This window comes from Rattus norvegicus, chromosome 2, assembly GCF_036323735.1.
Source record: "Rattus norvegicus strain BN/NHsdMcwi chromosome 2, GRCr8, whole genome shotgun sequence".
Taxonomy (NCBI): domain Eukaryota; kingdom Metazoa; phylum Chordata; class Mammalia; order Rodentia; family Muridae; genus Rattus; species Rattus norvegicus.
Window position 1 is genome coordinate 13380746 of NC_086020.1, and position 19025 is coordinate 13399770.

The 19025-nt window shown below is 40.9% G+C and overlaps 1 protein-coding gene across 3 annotated transcripts in view; it reads right to left on the reverse strand.

Moving 5' to 3' along the window:
- The window catches only part of Adgrv1 (adhesion G protein-coupled receptor V1), a 580259-nt gene that overhangs the window by 313597 nt on the left and 247637 nt on the right, over nucleotides 1–19025 (reverse strand). For all 3 annotated transcript variants that reach the window (XM_039103389.2, XM_039103390.2, XM_039103391.2), the window contains 3 exons: nucleotides 18007–18146; nucleotides 15063–15223; nucleotides 7936–8036 (listed from right to left, as the gene is read on the reverse strand). In XM_039103389.2, the coding sequence (XP_038959317.1) occupies nucleotides 7936–8036; nucleotides 15063–15223; nucleotides 18007–18146 (402 nt within the window). The remainder of the gene's footprint in view (nucleotides 1–7935; nucleotides 8037–15062; nucleotides 15224–18006; nucleotides 18147–19025) is intronic.

Here is a 19025-nt window from a genome sequence, read left to right on the forward strand (position 1 = left end):
CCCAGACAATATTGCTGATGCCAAGGATTGCATGCTGACAGGTGATATAGGTGATATAGATCTCTCCTGAGTGGCTCTGCCAGAGCATGACAAATACAGAGGTGAATGCTAGCAGCAAACCACTGACCCAAGAAGATCCCCATTGGAGGAGTTAGAGAAAAGACTGAAGGAGCTAAAGGGACTTGCAACCCCATAAGAACAACAATACCAACCTACCAGAGCTCCTAGGGGCTAAACCACCATCAAAAGAACACACATTCACAGACCCATGGCTCCAGCTGCATACGCAACAGAGGACGGCCTTTTTGGGCATCAATGGGAGGTGAGGCCCTTGGTCCTGCCAAGGCTTGATGCCCCAGTGTAGGGCAATGTCAATGCAGCGGGGAGGTGGAAGGTGTGGATGGTTGGGTAGGGAGAACATCCTCCTAGAAGCAGGGGGAGGAGGGATGGGATAGGGGTTTATGCATGGTTAACCGGGAAAGGAGATAATATTTGAAATATAAATAAAAATATCCAATAAAAATAATTTTAAAAAAGATAAAGAGATAATAGTAGTGGCTGGAAGTGTGGCTCAATTGTTAAAGCCCTTGCCATGCCAACAACATTAGAGTCTCTATTCCAAGAACACATGCAAATGCTATCTGGTTGTGATGGTCACCTATAACTCTAACCTTTATAAGTGGAGACAGAGATCTCCAGAGGAAGCGAGCTGGTTAGCAAGACTTGCCCTGTCAGAACTCTGGGTTTGATTGAGACCCACCTCATTGAATATTGTGAAATGGGGATAGAGGAAGACTCCTGGTATCCACCTCAGTCCTCCATGTGTGCATGCGTGTACACACACACACACACACACACACACACACACACACACACATGAAAACACAGACGTGTAAATATGCTTGCTATAAATGTCACACATGATAAAAAAGTTGACCTGAGAGACTTTCCCCAAAATGAGTGGATGATAAATGGCTAAAGGTGTTTTTTTTAAAAAAATACTTCTTTTCTATTCTTTAATAAAATTAAAAGTTATGAATTTTTTAAAGATGATTTTCACGTGCAGGAAGAGGTTGGTAACACGCAGAGACTTAGTGACAGTGAGAGGAGCAGCAGCTGCCACCATGGGGAGAGCATGGATGGGGAGGTTGCTCCAAGCTGTCCCAGGCCCTTCACAAACAGGAGGAGGCAGCCCTCTGTTCAGCATCTGAACTTGAACAAACTTCTCACGCTGGAAGTTAGGAGGCGTTTGATTTATTTCTATCTGCACAACCTGTAAGTCACAATATTCTCCTGAATGACAAGCCTTGCTTAAGTGGCTAGTTCAAAGAAAGATCTAGTTTTGACTCTAGTATTTAAACTCAAAACTTTTTTCTTGCTTTATTAGCAAAAGTAAAGTCAACAAGATCCAGTCAGATTAATGAGTAGCCAAAAGTTCTAGCTAAGGGAAAACTATCTCTATTTATAACATCATCCTACTCTGCTTCGATTGACCTCAAATAGACAGATAACAGCCAGCCAGATGCTGATGAAGATAATAGATGACAGATAGATAGATAGATAGATAGATAATAGATAGATAGATAGATAGATAGATAGATAGATAGATAGATAGATAGATAGATAGTAGATAGATGGTAGACAGAAGTATATACATACATATAAACACACATAAGTACATGCATAGATATGTATGTATATAGTTAGACAGATGGATGATTGGTAATAGGCAGACAGACAGACAGAGTTCTTAGTTCATAGCATCTGGGGCCCTGGACATGTCTTTCTTGTGTTAACAGTTTCAATGCAACAGGTCAAGTTACTTGGGATGATCAGATCTTCTCCTACAAAGAGGAGACAGTGTTCTGGAATCCTAAGTGGCTTTGGCTTCAGTCTTGCAGTCAGAGATCCTTAGAGAGTTTCCAAGAGGATAGATACTCAAAGGTAAAATGACATAGGGCTCAGATTAAAGGAAAGTCTTTTAGTAGTTGTGTGCAATCTGGATCATTCCTGAGAAACAGACATTGTACAATGACATTCCTGAATGTTGCAGAGTGATAAACAACCCAACTTTTACTGGATTCTAAATAACAGTGCTCAGCTAACATGAAATTCTCTTCTGCCTTCATGAAGAATAAACAGATGAAATTAAAATTCATGCACATGCATCGGATGACAAAAAGAAAATAAAGTAAAAAGCAAACAAACAAAAACACGTGTTTCAACTTCTAACCTAGTCACATAGCCCTCTGTGAGTCGCTATCAAGGCTCTGTGGTTCTTGTACACCATTGGGCACATAAAAGTTCTCTGCACAGGGTTTTTTTTTTAAATTCAGTTTCAGAAGATAAAGTGAAGCCAAACAAATAGACAAAAAGAAACAAAGAAGTCAGATGTTTTCCTGTTGGCAAGATGTATTAATCTGAGTAAACACCGTGCTATCTCTCTGTTCTTTTTTTAGATTTGGGGAGTTGCTTTTCCCGACAGAACCTCTGGAATTGAGAGCTGTGCCTGGCAAAGATGCCCTTTGTCCCTCCTGCCACCAGCCTGCTCAGGGCACACAGGGCAATGTGATTCTGAGATAAAGCTTCCAAAGATAGAACTGCATGTTTTTCCCAGGAAAATCTGGCAAGAGCATGAAAGGCTGTTGGCTGTTTCCCACCACCCTGGAAGTCAATGCTCTCACACCTTGCTGCTTAAGCGTTTCCTAGTAGATAAATGAGAAAAACAAAACTCGACACTGAAGGGAAGCACTCCCTGCTTGATAAACTGCTAAAATGTAAATCTTATATGAAAAAGTCTGTGATATTCCAATAAGCATAATTTTCTATATTAACAGTAGGCACATTACTATTAGCATAAATAAACAGTAGAAAAATAACTCTGTAGCCCCTGCATTTTAAAGTTACTGATGGGTGGTAGCAAGATATTTCTACCAAGGACAGGTAGAAACAAGCTTTCTGGTATTAACTTACAAATGCCTTCACTGCAGTTTTGAATACAAGTGACACAAGACAAAGCCAGAAACCCACAAATGTGTATTTGCCATGCTGCACACACTCTGTAGCTCGGTCAAAGAAAGCTTTGAAAGGAGCCTTTAATTTTTAACCTAACCCCTACTCTGCAAGACTGACTGGTTTTGGTGGAGGAAAAAAATCCTATACTGCCACCTGCTGGCATATTATGGTCAATGCCACTCACAGAATTAGAATGACACTCAGATTAAAGCATTATGAGCGCTTTCTAATTAAATTTTTTTCAAAAACTGAGTATTGATCATATTTTCCCCTCCTCTCTCTCCACATCCCTACCCATGTAACTTCAATACAAGAACAATCTATTGATTCTTTTGTATCCTCCTCGAATTTGGAATAAAGTAAATAAAATATTTAGTGAATTAGTGATACACTGTTCTATATGTTTCTAAAAATAGAGAACAACCGTACTTAAGCACATTTTCCTGACAACATGACTTACACATTCATTGTACCATACTCCTCCAAAATGAAGTCAAGAGGAATGAGATGTGGCTCAGGTGGTAATGTTTGCCTAGCAGGCACAAGGCCCTGGGTTCAATCTCCAGTAACACTTAAACCAGCATTATGACGCAGGCCTTTAATCTTAGCATACTGTACATGGAGGCAGAAAGTGTAGAAGTTCGAGGTCATCCTCAGCTACATAGCAAGTTCAAGGCACCCTGTGCTACATGAGAGCCCTCTCCCTTACATGCACTGGCACATGCACCTGTGTGCACACACTTGCACACAAACACACACACACACACAAGCAAACACATACACTAACACACACTAACACACACACACAAGCAAACACACACTAACACACACACAAGCAAACACATACACTAACACACACTAACACACACACACAAGCAAACACACACTAACACACACACACACACACACACACACACACACACACACACGCACGCACGCACACACGACAATCAACTAAGTCTTGAAGAGGAAAGATCTTAGCATGCCTGTTTTCCCAGTATTGACAAATCACACTCCTATACGTAACTGGAGACATTTTAGTCCTTTAACAAGAATGCAACCCAAGACCATTATTTTTCATTTCTCCAGGCAATTTAAGTTCTAATGATGTCTACTTAGCAAAGCTGGAGAATCCAAAATGGAGATCCAGGGCTGGGAGTGTAATGGCCCCAATAGTACAATTCTACAACTCATCCCATAAGCTCCTTCAAATTCGGTCATGTCAAAGCCAGCGTCTCTGTAAACACTTCCTTTTCTCATTTTGGAGAATCTGACAAGTTTGGAAAGTCCTCAGTTTGGAACTGGATATGCAGCTTAGTACTCAAGAGCACTTGCTGCCCTTGCAGAGCGCCCAAGTTTGGTTCTCAGAGCCCATGCTGGGTGACTCACCACTATTAATTCAGTTCTGTGGAATGCAATGCCAGCTTCTCACTGTTACATAATAGCGTTCATGTGCGTATCCCCCCACTCCACATACAGACATATTAATAGAATAAAATAAATCGTTTTTAATTGAAAATAAATTATTTTCTTATACAATCCATCCTGACCACAGTTTTCCTCCCTTCACTCCTCCCAGCCTTCCCCACCTCCCTGCTTCCCAGCTACATCCCCACTCCATTTCTCTTCAGAAAAGAAGAGGTCTACAAACAACCGAACTGCAGACAAAACCCAGGCAGGACAAAAGAAGAAACAGTAAGGCAAGGAGAACCCTCATAGCAAGGCTGGACAAGATAACCCAACAGGAGGGAAACAGTCCCAAGAGCAGGCAAAAGAGTCCAAGACACACCCGCTAACACCCTTAGGTAGCCACCAAGCTAACAGTCATAACATACACAGAGGATCTGGTGCAGACCTAGGCAGGCCCTATGTCTTGCTGCCTTAGTCTCTGTGAGCTAAAAATAAAATACAGCTTTAAAAATCTCTTGTCTAGCCAAATGAGAAGAACATTCACTTTAAGTTAGATAGTATTTTTAAATATCCAGGCAGCTGGTAAATATGTTGCGTATTTCCTATGGAAACTATACCAACTGTACACTGTATGGCTTCTGACATGAAAAATTAAACCATTATATTGGGTAAAAATAAGCTATTGAAACATATTTTTAGTTCTTTTTGCCACAAATCATCCCTTACACAATTTTATGCCACGTTGTTTTGTCTATTCTAAAAATACACTGGAAATGTACGCACTTGACTAATTGTTTTCTTCAAAACCCACGTTAAGCATAATGTGAACCAGAAGCCAATATTCTAACATAAAGATTCTGGTTTTCTTTCTCATCCCCAAACATGAGCAAATTTGTGTGCTAGCATGCTGAAGAGTTGTCTATAATAATATGGCGCCTTAATTAAATCTTATATAAATGCTGCTGCCGAAACAGCCCACCAAAATGGGTGGTGAATACAGTCAAATAAACTCTAACTATGGAAGGCAGGTTCTCCGCTGTGTTACATAGAAGAAACAAAGGCAGGAACAGACGGTTATGACGGCCTCCTAAGGTAATGTAATGCCTTGTCAAATTCAGTGCAAGCCCCTTTGGGAAACAGCTGCTACTGTCTACTCTCCACAGGAACTTTGAACACATAACCTGGAATCCAGCCCTTGATTTTTCTTTGAAAAACAGATTATGAAATTTAAAGGACATTGCCATTCCTGGGACAGGAAAACACAACAGAGTGCCAATGTTTCCAACAGTTTTCCATGTTAGCCCCTTTGGTACTTCACCAAAGGACATCTGTGCTCGATTAGTAACCCTGTGCAATGAGAATTCATGGGAGATGAATCCATGCACATAAGCGGTCCCAGTCACTCTGAATGCATGGCCCACTGCTCAGGTGGCCCAGAACTGGGGACTGGATAGGCCATGTGTCTAATCACAAACCAAATACTATGTTTCTGGGAATGCAGCAACAAAATGATTCCTAACAACATTCTGCTATGCCCAAAGATCTGTGTCTAACTCAGCCATCCTCAGAGAAGCTTCCTCCAGGAGTAGATGAGAAACAATGTGGAGATACGAATCTGGACAATGTACGGAGAGGGAGAGACTGTGGAACATGCAGTCTTAGCGGTGACATCCTCATCAAACACCACCTCAGCCTCCCACCCCAAGCCTGTGTCTGGCTGAGGGAGCTGTGCAGAAGAGGAAATGAAAAGGCGTTAAGTGCTAAAGGGATGGATAAATAAGAAAACAGTGCCTGACTGGACCTGAGCAGAAATGGTTCCAGCACTAACTGGGGGAAGCAGACAGACACCTCCATTGCTAACCCAGAGGCCACCTCCAACTGACAAATGCTTGAAAAGGAAAAATTAGTTTTCTCCATTGGAGTCTCACTGGACTATAAACCACACCTAAAGGTAGACAGGCCCCGTGCCCAGCAGCGAAGGTCAGCACAACACAAACCTCGTGGTGTTCGCGTAGATCTTTGTCTTACGTTGCTTTCTTTCAGCACCTTTTTGTCAACTGTATTTTGCTTGTATGTTATGTTTCCAAGGTTGTGTTATCATGGGTTTTGTTTGAGCTTCTTATGCTTTTTCTTTTTCTTTTCTTTTATATGTATGTATGTATGTGTGTATGTATGTATGTATGTATGTATACACATATTATGTATGTGTGTGTATCTTTTCATTTATTTATTGCCTCTTTGTTTTCTAAAGAGAGAGAAAGAAGGCATTTAGTGAGAAGGGTGGAGAATTGGGGAGGACAAAGAAAAAGATGAGGGAGGGAAACCATGAAAAAATACACTGTGTGAAAATATTTTTTCAATGTAAAAAGGAGACCAAGAAGAAGAAATTAGCCAACGAGTTCATAAGGCGGAAAAGTGCTTTTATGCAAACCTGAGCTGGACTCCTGGATCCCACTGGGGGTTAAGAGTGAACCATGGGTGGGGGGACTATACTCTGAGCTCCACAATCATGCCACAGCATTTGTATAGCTGTGCATACACACACACACACACACACACACACACAAACATACATCACACACACGAACACACATCACACACAAACATGCATCACACACACACGAACACACATCACACACACAAACATACATCACACACACACGAACATAAACACACACACATCACACACACATGAACACACATCATACACACATGAACATAAACACACACACACATCACACACACGAACACAAACACACACACGAACATAAACACACACACAAACATACATCACACACACACGAACACACATCACACACACACAAACATACATCACACACACATGAACACAAACACACACACAAACATACATCACACACACATGAACACAAACACACACACAAACATACATCACACACACATGAACACAAACACACACACAAACATACATCACACACACATGAACACAAACACACACACAAACATACATCACACACACATGAACACAAACACACACACAAACATACATCACACACACATGAACACAAACACACACACAAACATACATCACACACATGAACACAAACACACACACAAACATACATCACACACACACACACACACACAAACACACACTGAGAGCACAAGAAATAGTCTTCCCAGAGAAGATGACACCAATTGGTTATCCAATAGCAAATGGTCAGCCTGAAAACAATTACTGAAAATAAAGGCCACAAACTTGATAGAGAGCAAGGAGCAGTGGGAAAGTCTGGACACAGGAACTGAAACAGCAATGATGTAATTATGTGATAATCTCAAAAAGTATTCTTTTTAAAAATATACATATTGGTTCTGATATTATTATTATATTGTTATTATTATTATTATTGTATTTATTCTCTATATTGCTCAAGTGCAAAACAAGTAAGCTAATTTCAACTAAGTTGGTAAAAACTGTATGCACACATTCAGTTGTCTCATAACGAACAGTGAGTGTCATCTGTCTCCTACCTGGGCTCCTAAGCTGGCGGCCATCATGTGAGTCAGAAGTTTAGCTGCAAACATGGAGTATCTAGCACAGAACACGTGGGAAACAACAGCCAAACAGAGACCTGTGGAAACCAAAGAGCCGACGTGAGGTTTCATAATCCACGAAAGATTATATGTACAGAACAAAAAAATCTCTGGGACAGTTAAGCACAAAAGCCCAGTCTATACAGCAGAGCACACCCACTCTGGCAATGATTATGCTGGAATTTCAATATATCCCATTTCGCATGACAGATATCATCTTCACATTATCAGTTAACCCAAGGGATGAACTTTAATGCTCTAATGATTTACAAGTTGTCTGCCATGGAAAAGGGAAGTCATAAATAAACCCATATTTTAATAAGTACTTCATTTTTTTCTATGTTGCTATCGGTGGGCTGACCTGTTTTGTTTTGTTTTTTTTAAGTGCTTCTCATCCTAATTTTAAATCTGTGTTTTAGGAGTGAACGGCTTGAGTAAGTAGAAGGCACCTAGACCTTTCTGAGCCTCAGACTGTGAATGGTCTCCAAAGTCTGAGGTTCTTATTTTCCAATCTTCGACTAGCAGGAGCAGGTATATGACTCCAGCAGGGCCAGCTATGAACTTTCAGCTAGCCCTCTGTGGCTGCACGTCAAGACCAGGGAAAAACGTTTTCTTTCTTCCACAATGAAGTTAAGTATAAAGATTTGACCTTCTAGCTCGCATTATTATCGTTAAGCCTGTGTGTCTTTACAGTCTTGAAATTTCAGTCCCTCTTCTTCAGCCTCCTGGGTGGCAGAGAGCATTACAGAACCACTGTACCAGCCCTGGAAGGCAGATTATTGGAGAATATTCTCTGCCTTAAAGTTTTCAGATAGTAATTTAATAAACAGTAATTATTTATTTGTTCGCAGGCTTTTTAACCACACATTTTGGTGGGTCAGTTTATTTTCTGTGGGAATCACTGAACGAATGTTGGCACGCATATGCCACTTACCCATGTGGCTTTCATATATTACCTCATTTAACATCAATGCCATCTTGACAGTCGAGACATTGCAATAATTTCACATTTGGTTCTCCCAAATAGTTGCTGAAATTGTGGAGTGAGTTTATAGAGTAAACCACATGTTAGCAAAAAATAAGAATTAAGCATCAACAAAATACCAACATGGGGTCTTCTGACTTGGTCTTATGTTTAGAAATGCCCCCTCAGACCTCATTTTAGAGGAAATAGTTTAATTATAATTTCTATTTCAGGAAAACAATAGAAACTCCCTGAGATGAGGAAGAAGGCTTCTCATCTAGAAACTCCTCCAGGAAGGCAAGAGCAATCCACTCTTAGTACAAGTGCCATGAAGTCCTGGGGCAGGCACGCAGGGGTCGGGCTGTCTCAGAGCCAGGCCACCCAGATGACTGTGTTTCTGCAGACTAGGTAGTCATGTCCACTGTGGCAGCTCTCCTTTCTCCACTACTGGGCCTGCTGCTCACAACTCACTAACCTGTCCTCCCTGTCTCTAGGATAATCACAAGCTGCTTAAACCCACTCCGGTCGTGTGCTTATGTGTGTACACAATACACTGGCTTAAAAGCAAGTGCTAGCTGCAGTTTTCTCCTCATAAACCACGCGATGACAAACAGGTATCGCCTGCAAGTTTCCTGGATGAATGGTAACAACCGAAGGCAAAGCTGTGATGCCAAGGGAGGAAGGCACACGCTTCCTGCCACCGTATGTCATAAGAAATACAATAATAAAGAAATACAATAAAGATTTTTCCCTAAATTTGGAGATCAAGTCTCCATCATATTCCTGCTCCATCACAGAAGTTTAGTATAATTAAGCTTGACAAACTGAGAAACACACAAAGCTTCAATAAAATGCTACCACGGCCCCTGGTTTTAGTTCAGGTTTCAAAACCAGAGATGGGAGAGTGGGCTGGATAGTGTTAGCTTTAGGCACCGTTTGGCAGTTATCTGGCTGTGCTGGTTAGGCTTTTATCTCAATTTAGCACAAGCCAGAGGGCAAGGGGGAACCTTAAGTGAGAAAATGTCTCCATCAGATTGGCCCATGAGCAAGTGTGGGAGGCATCTTCTTGATAAAGATTGATATGGGAGAGCCTTGCTCTGAGGAGTACTGGGTCAGTCAAAACAGGAAGCTGAGTGACTGAGCAATGGAGAAGCAAGCCAGGAAACCACGGCCTCTGCCTCAGCTTCTCTCCGTGAGCTCCTGCCCTGACTTTCCTTCATAGTGGACTGTGAGCTCTCAGCTGCAACCAACACTTTGCTCTGCAAGTCACATTAGGTTTTATCACAGCAATATGAAAGTTAGAACACTGGTCTATTCTTTCAATGAAGAATTCTCCTCTGCTGAGAATCTTCAGCTGTGCTCTAAACTAGGCAAGCTGATCAAACTTTGGACATGATCTAGAATACTTAAGCTTTAAAGAAATAAACATTTTAGTTACTGGGTTTCCAGATCACTACACATGAATTCAACTATCTAAAGCACTAAAACTAATATACAAATTTAGGAAAGTAACCTTTCCCCAGTCTGGTAAATGAGTATTTGTATTCAGTATATATACTTAACATCTACAAAGAAATACTTTAATTGCAGTTCCTTAGCTTAAATTCCTTAATATAAATATTCAAACCATAAACATAGACTGTATAATGATAGAATTTCTAAAATAAAGTATAACAAACTATAACAACTCCATATAATGCCTAAATAGACACCCAACTGTCTTAAAATTCTCTTTTCTGGCAATTCTGTAGAGAAACAATCTGCTTGCTGAGCAGTATTTCTTTCTTTTATTGATTATAGATTAGGCTGGAGGAGAAAGAGCCTACACTTAATCCACTGACACAAATGATTTCCTACGCACTGAAAGGAGGGACAGGAGGAGCGCCGCTGTTCACAAACTAGTAACGTTGATGACGCTATAGAGTACATAACGTGACTTAGGTAGGATGCAAATCTGAAGCAGAGCTCTGCCCTTTGCTGCTATCCGACTTGACCAAAGAGCTTCTGTGTACATACAAGTTTGGAGTGTATGAATATATTTATGTGAATATAAATATGTTTGTATGTGAGCAGACAGTACCAGGAGACATCGTTGCTCAGTATATTCTACAGATAGGAAAAACTTTAATTTAGCCCAATGCAAGACAAATGTTAGAACATTTCCTACAAACTTTTCTTTAAAATACTTACAAGTTTTGCATTTTCAGGTATCTGTCTATCACTCTCCCTGTCCCCGCTTCCTCTAGATGAATCCTAATGAGATCAGCTTACAATTACGTCATCAGTAAGTCGGTATCAGCTCGCTGACTTTGTTCTTTCTCACCTTTCTACCTCTTGCTGCCTGTAGGTTTTCTACTGTTTTGTTACACACACCACTGGGTTGATCTTCTTTAAGTTTTGCCTCCATGCAAACTTTGATTAGTGCTACTGATGCGCTAAGGAGGAGAACAGAAGACAACTGAAGGTCTGCAGTGGGAGCACAGGTCAGCGAGAAGCACCTTAGAGCACATAACTCCGTGTGGTAGGGGAGGGATGCTGTAGCCAGACAGACAAGAGCCTTCATAATGAAAGACTTAAGTCTGAGCAGCATTGGTAAGGTGATGATGTAAGGTGATGATGTAAGGTGATGATGTAAGGTGATGACGTAAGGTGATGACGTAAGGCGGGGTCTGAGCAGCACTGGTAAAGGTAAAGAGGTTGAGTCTCAACATCGGTGTCAGAAGGAGCCTAATTGTTCATTCTGGGAACTAAGTCAAGGTGAGACGGTGTCAGCAGCCTCCTCTTATGTCCAACTCAACTCACGCGAAATAAAACTCCTTTGCAGACACCGCTGGTTAAACTATCATCCTTATGCTGAGCCAAGCAGTTTAGGACTAAGTGGCTTCTTTTTCATCTTGATTTATGCCTTCAAACTCTTGTTTTTAAAATTCTATGCATTTTTAAAGTTTTTCCTTGGGAATAAGGTATCATTTAATTGAGTAAAATTATTTTTTTTTCTTTTCTTTTTTTTTTCTTTTTTTTCGGAGCTGGGGACCGAACCCAGGGCCTTGTGCTTGCTAGGCAAGCGCTCTACCACTGAGCTAAATCCCCAACCCCGAATAAAATTATTTTGATAGCACACTCCTCCAACAATCATAATAGGTCTCTCAAGACAATGGTTTCTGAAAATCTGAACTTGATGTTTCTAAAGGAAGTTGACCAAAAGTTTCAAAGCCAACACTTTTTAGGAAAACAATTGTGAGTTGAATGCAATTGTGTTCAGATTTAACTTCTTGATTATTGAGGCTCTGTTTCTCTGGACACCCCACCCTCACACCCTTGTATATTCTCTGAGGTGTCTCATAATGACTTTAGTTACTACCAGAAATCTTTTCAGGGTTGGCTGGTTTTTATCACCTTGAAAATTTATCAGTATTTCAGCTTTCAGCAGGGGAAAAAAGGCACACCATGAAAATTTTGCCATTCTATACCAGATTGAACAAAAGAATGGTCATCTTCAACTAATTTTTATTAACTTTCTTAACCTATAAGGCTTGTATCTAGCTACTTGCATATTATTTATTATGAAATTGGCATTGTGTTGGCATTCACACACTTAGTATCTCATTTTAAGTAGATACAAGAATTAGTCAATTAACAAAGGACACTTAAGTTTGGGAAATGTGTTAAGGCAAGTGACACCAATATGAGGTCTGTTCCACCTCTAACGTTGCAGGCTCACTTGCATCACAGGATGCTGAACTACAGATGCACCAGTACGAGTGAGCTCACTCAGTTAAAGCAGAAAAGAAGTCCCCAGTGACTGCTGCAGGATCTCACTAAGGTTATAAGATTATACAACTTTGTTAAGAAGGCAGTCAGGAAAAAGTCAAATCTGACAGTCATCTTTGATGGGATCTTAAGAGCTTAAGAAAAGTCCAGGAGGATTTGTAATCACTGTCATGTCTGCACCTCAAGCCTGGCTGGTCTTATTAATAATTATATCAGATTTTGGCATTGACAGACAAAGCCATCTTAATGTACACTTCTCCCAAGTCGCCTCCACGGGGAGCCAGAGAACACACCCTTTTTATTGCATTTCTCTTTTTATCGATTTCACTTCAAGGAATGGCCTTGGGTTCCTTTTCTTGTATTGGGTAAACCTGGGAACTTCCAGGTGGATCCTCCCCACTTCCCTTCTCTAAATTGTGGGTTTCTAAGCCTCTATCCCCTTCACTAGCATCTCATCCTGTCAACATTTCAACCCTCCTGCTTTAGACCATGATACAGAACTGCAAGATGTCCTCACAGAGAAGTCCTGGAATTTATTATGAGTAAAACTAACAAAGAGGCCAGCGCCTGTGAATGCGTGCATTACTACACTCATGAAACGGATCAGTTAACTGTTACCAAGCCAGAGCCATTCCATTTGGCCTCACCCAAACTATACTTTATGTGTATGTAAGAAACAACAGGTTGTCTTTTCTAATTCCTGAAGGCCCAGCAGAGGTATGGGCATTGGTTATAAAGAAGAGAAAACGGTGGCAAAAGAGGCAGGAGTTTAGAGCTGTACTTATCAAACATCTTGAATATGAGAGGAATCAAAATCATAATTTCAAAGTCTGATCCCAAGTCAAAGGCACAAATGTGGATGCTGGAATTTAGGATCTCAAGAGCATGAGCAGGTCAATGTTGCCTTTTCTCACCAAGATATAAAATACAGTACCAGACCTCCTAGGACATGCTCACATTTCTGCTGTGTCTACAGAAAATTGGCATGTTCAATGTTTGTATAAAGCAGGGAATGCCCGGGGGGCACAGCAGCACTTCAATTTGTTTGTAAAATAATATCCAGATTTTTATTTCAATATAGTTAAGAATTTATTTCACTATTCTATGAAGTTTCTTTGCTTGAAACTCTGCTATCATTGAAGTACAAGTCTCCCTCTGATTTTGGAACTATATTCACCTAGAAGAATTTATTGGGCAAGAAAAGTCATCCATCTTTTAAATGAAAGATTTTATGAATAGGAGGTTCTTTAACTTTTGTGATGGAACCTGACTCAAATGTCACATATCATAAGGAAAATTATGACTACATAAAATTAAATTCTACTGAAAACACTTAACAACTACAGCCAAAAATACTAATTACTTACTGACTTTATCTCCAAACAGATGGATAAAGTCTACTAGGTGGATTATTGGTTCAATGTATTTAAAACTAATACCTTTCAATAAGAGAAAAGTCATCAAGAAAGCAGAATATCAGAGGTGCATGAGTTAATATACTCACTACCCTGAAATGCAGGATGACTTGTAGTCACACATATATTGAGGGTGGGAATTCTGTGGCATATTGACACATAAAATCAGTAATTTACTCCAGTTCCTACAACTAGCCAATGACAGAATCAGGGCTTGAACTAAGGTAATCTGGCTGCAAGGTTACAGTTAGTCATTATCTCATACCAAGCTATGTGTATAACTTACTGTTCCTAGAGAAAACGTATGGGATGCTTTACAGGGGTAAAAGTGGAGGCAAACAAAGGGGAAGTAAGGCCTGGAGAAGTGTAAAGATGTCTCACACTTCTCACCATACTGCACCGCACAGGAGAATAAGTCTATAACTGGGTTGTATGGATACAGTTTGATAGATATTAATAAAGTCCAAGTTCCTATCACTACAATAAAAAGAGGGACAACATATGTTGAGTGGAAGATAATTTCTATCATAGGAGTTGATATGTTTAGAGTTCCAAAGTTGTAGACTGCCAATCAACTGATGGAGTAGACTATTTTAATGAAATTACCAAATCTTTATATTTATTGACTTATATCCTCACAATGTTCTAGCTGTAGAGCCTGAGTTCTAAGGTACAATACACCAGAAATGGTTCCCTTTCTGATGATCTAGCCTCTATCTTACATTGTAACCCATACTGTTCATGAGTTAACAGAGGCCGTCCTCCATAAATACCGGTTGTGTTCATTAATGATGGAAACAATGGAATAATGATGCATCAGAGTACATTCATATTTTACATACACCAAAGAACTGTGGGAAAGTTTCATTCTCGTGTAGATTTAAAATGCATGACTTGCAAACCCTGCCACTGACCTGAGATGCATATAAAGCCAGCAGAGAAAAAAGCTTCGTTGTACGACACCAAGTTGTCAGTCTGAGCGTAGACAGCATACGCAGACATGTGTGAGCAGGCGCATTCCACATAGTCCGCAGCATCTTCAACCACTTTGCAAAGCTGGCTGTCGGACAACCAGCTAGAACAAAACACAATAGTCACTGCTCTTTCAATAATATTTCAAAGATGTTAAGGTTGTTTTAAAAGGAAAAATAACTAGCGGAAATTAAATGTTCTTTACTCAAGACTTGAGCAAACTACATTTTCCAGAAGAAACACTGGAGGGAACATCTTGTCCAGGACATGACCTAACAGATTCCACCAAGACACCTTTAAGAAGCAGTGTACACAGCAGCCACCCCTGCCAGGTCATTTGCTGTACTGGGGAAGTTAGCCCTCCTAGCAGCGGTGTAGACGCCTTACCCATCCTAGAGCAAGTTTGCTCTTCTCTGTCATTTAAAATCTCCCAGTACTCTACATAGCCATGCCACGTGTGAATCCTGACAGATCAGTGTAGCAATGGTGTGTACGGATCCTAACAGACCATAGAGCCATGGCTTGTGTTGTGTTTCCTTACAGAACAGACAGCTGTCTTAGGGTTTCTATAGCTCTAACAAAACACCATGACTGAAAGGGGAGTTGAGGAGGAAAGGATTTATATGGCTTACACTTCCCCACTGCTTTTCATCACCAAAAGAAGTCAGTACAGGAATTCAAGCAGGCAGGAACCTGGAGGCAGGAAATGATGCAGAGGACACGGAGGAGTGCACCTTGCTAGCTTGCTCTACATGGCTTGTTCAGCCTTTCTTATAGAACCATGGACTACCACCCCATTGATTACTAATCAAGAAAATGCCTTACTGCTGGATCTTATGGAGACATTTTCTCAATTGAGGCTGCTTACTGCCTGATTTCTCAAACTTGTGTAAAATTGACATAGCCAGCTAATACAATAGCCATTGGGTGTGTAGAGCTAACCCCATAGACTCATATATTTGAAATGCCTTTAATTGGTGGGACTGTTTGACAATGATTAAGGCGATGTGGCCTTATTGAAAGAGGTGTGACCTAGTTAGAGGAGGTGTGCCACCAGGAGTGGGCTTTAAGGTTTCAAAAGCCCATCCCAGACCCAGACACTCTCTCTCCTCTCCTCTCCTCGCCTCTCCTCTCCTCTCCTCGCCTTTCCTCTCTCTCACCTCTCTTCTCCTGTCCTCTCCTCTCCTCTCCTCTCCTCTTCCCCTCTCTCTTCTCTCCTCCTTTCCCTTTTCTTCCTCTCCTCTCCTCTCCTCTTTCCCTCTCTCTTCTCTCCTCCTTTCCCTTTTCTTCCTCTCCTCTCCTCTCCTCTCCTCTCCTCGCCTCTCCTCTCCTCTCCTCTCCTCTCCTCTTCCCCTCTCTCTTCTCTCCTCCTTTCCCTTTTCTTCCTCTCCCCTCTCTCCTCTTTCCTCTCTCTCCATCTTACAGATAAGATATAAACTCCCATCTTCTGCTTCAGTGCCATGGCAACCTGCTCGCAGCCATGCTCCCTCCCATGACGACCATCAACTCTCACCCTCTGAAATTGTAAGCAGGTCCCAAATGAAATACTTTGTTTTGTAAGTTGCCTTGATCTTAGTGTCTCATCATGGCAAAAGACCAGTAACTAACACATATGTTAACTATGATTCCTTCCACATATTTTCTTGTTTGCATTTGGAGTCATGCATCATAAATACATTTCATAAGGAACTTCCAGTACTTCTCTCAGTGAAGTTCATCTCACTGACTGTCAATCAGTGGCTGCTCCTTGAATACATTCCTGTCAACAGTCTTGATCCCATTGCTTTTCTAATGATGTAAACCTTCCCAATTTGAAATGCAAATGTCATCTTGAAACTTCCATTATTCATTAGATACTGAGAACTAGCGATTTTTATGAATTATTATTATGGAGTAGACTGTTAAACCCATTATTTTAAAATGAATGTTGCAGATGTCTTTGTTATATCTATCCCACTGAATACCTCAGCTTAGCAATGCAACACACTTGGTTATTTACCCTCCCAATCATGTTGCTAAGAGCCACTGCTCAATGTTACTGTTCACCACCATGAGAGAGCTTTGTATTGTATGTCACCAATGTGGAAAAGATCGGAGTTCAAAATATGGGCACTTCCAGTGAAGTGCATCACTTTTGCATAAGCTTCAAGTATGAAATTTTTAGTTGAACTATCACATATAAAGAATTTTCGGTATCCGGTTTAAGATCCAGCATCAAGCACTAGGGATTTCCATTCACAATGTTTTATTGCAGAGAAACTAACCAAAGGGATTGTTTGGTTTTCCTGTCAGCCTAAACTTCAGTAATAAACTAAATCTCATGGCTGATATAGACAGTTGACTCCTCTCCCAACACAACTGGATCATACACAGCACTGACCAAAGTTTGAGTGATAGTAAGTTCTTCAGGAACCTCACCCAGAGGCCAAAGAGTCTCACTCAACCTCTTGTTTATGCTATTATCTGGATTTATTCCCCAAATGGGCTTTAAGATAGCAGTGAACAAAAATTCTTAAACCTTATTGATCCCTTTAAATATAGGTTCAGACACTGAACCACAGTTGGCAGGGACATAGAAAGAAACTTCCTTTAAAGTGTAACAAATTAACAGATAAGTTCAAAAAGTTATCTAACCTGAGCAGAACTAATAATATAGCCCTTGAGAACAGGTATAACGAAGAAAGAATACCATACTGCACACAGAATTCTCTATTAATAGAGTCCTCATTTGAATGACTCTAGACTATTTTTGTTACTGATTTATGGTAGACACTGTTCTCCAGTCTGAAGTCTTCCTTGAGGCTACTGTCTATGTGCAGTACCAACAGGAGCAATGCTTCCAGGCAGGGGAGCAGCAAACACTGAAAGAAAGATTAGTAATACTACCTGGAAGCAGCCTGATTCCAGAGGAGACACAGAGATGTATGAGGAATAATTCTAGGCTCGGCTGCATAAATCCTGTAGAGAACCTCATTGTTGTTAGGCAGGGGCTGTGCATCCCGACCTTTCACATTCAAAGACAATACCTATAATGTCAGAAGAAACAGGAAGTTTAATGATAACTTTCCAATTAATATTACAACAGAGTCTGCTGGTCAGAACTGGACTCCATTTCTCAGGTACCAAATGCCTGCGGTGTTCTCTTCAGTCCCGTTAGTTGGCTCACGTCAGACCCTGACTGGCTCTTCACTGTCACAGCCTAGTTCCACCAACTCCACTTTTTCAATCTTTAGCTGGCAATTCCCACTGTATCACAGGCTGGCTTCCTTATAAGATAGGGAGGTGCTAAGATGTTATAGCAGGGTGAACACACACACACACACACACACACACACACACACACACACCACAAAACATAAAGTAAACATTTCCACCTACATTTGAAGCCAAAAATTCTACAAATGGCTTATGAAAAGAGAACACTTCCCATGGACCTGACAAAAAAAATCTAATCAAATGTGTTGCAAGTTTGCCGAAGGAAAATAAGATAAAATACCTTTACCCAAGATACAATCCAAAGACCACATGAAGCTCAAGAAAAAGGATGACCAAAGTGCAGATGCTTCAGTCCTTCTTAGAAGAGGGAACAAAAATATTCACAGGAGGGGATATGGAGACAAAGTTTGGAGCAGAGACTGAAGCAATGGCCATTGAGACCCTGCCCCACCTGGCGATCCAGCCCATACATATACAGCCACTAAACCTAGACCATATTGCTGATGCCAGTAAGTGCACGCTGACAGGAGCCTGATACAGCTGTCTCCTGAGAGGCTCTGCCCGAGCCTGACAAATACAGAGATGAATTCCACAGCCAACCATTGAACTGAGAACAGGGCCCCCACTGGAGGAGTTAGAGAAAGGATTAAAGGAGCTCAAGGGGTTTCCAACCCCACAAGAACAATAAT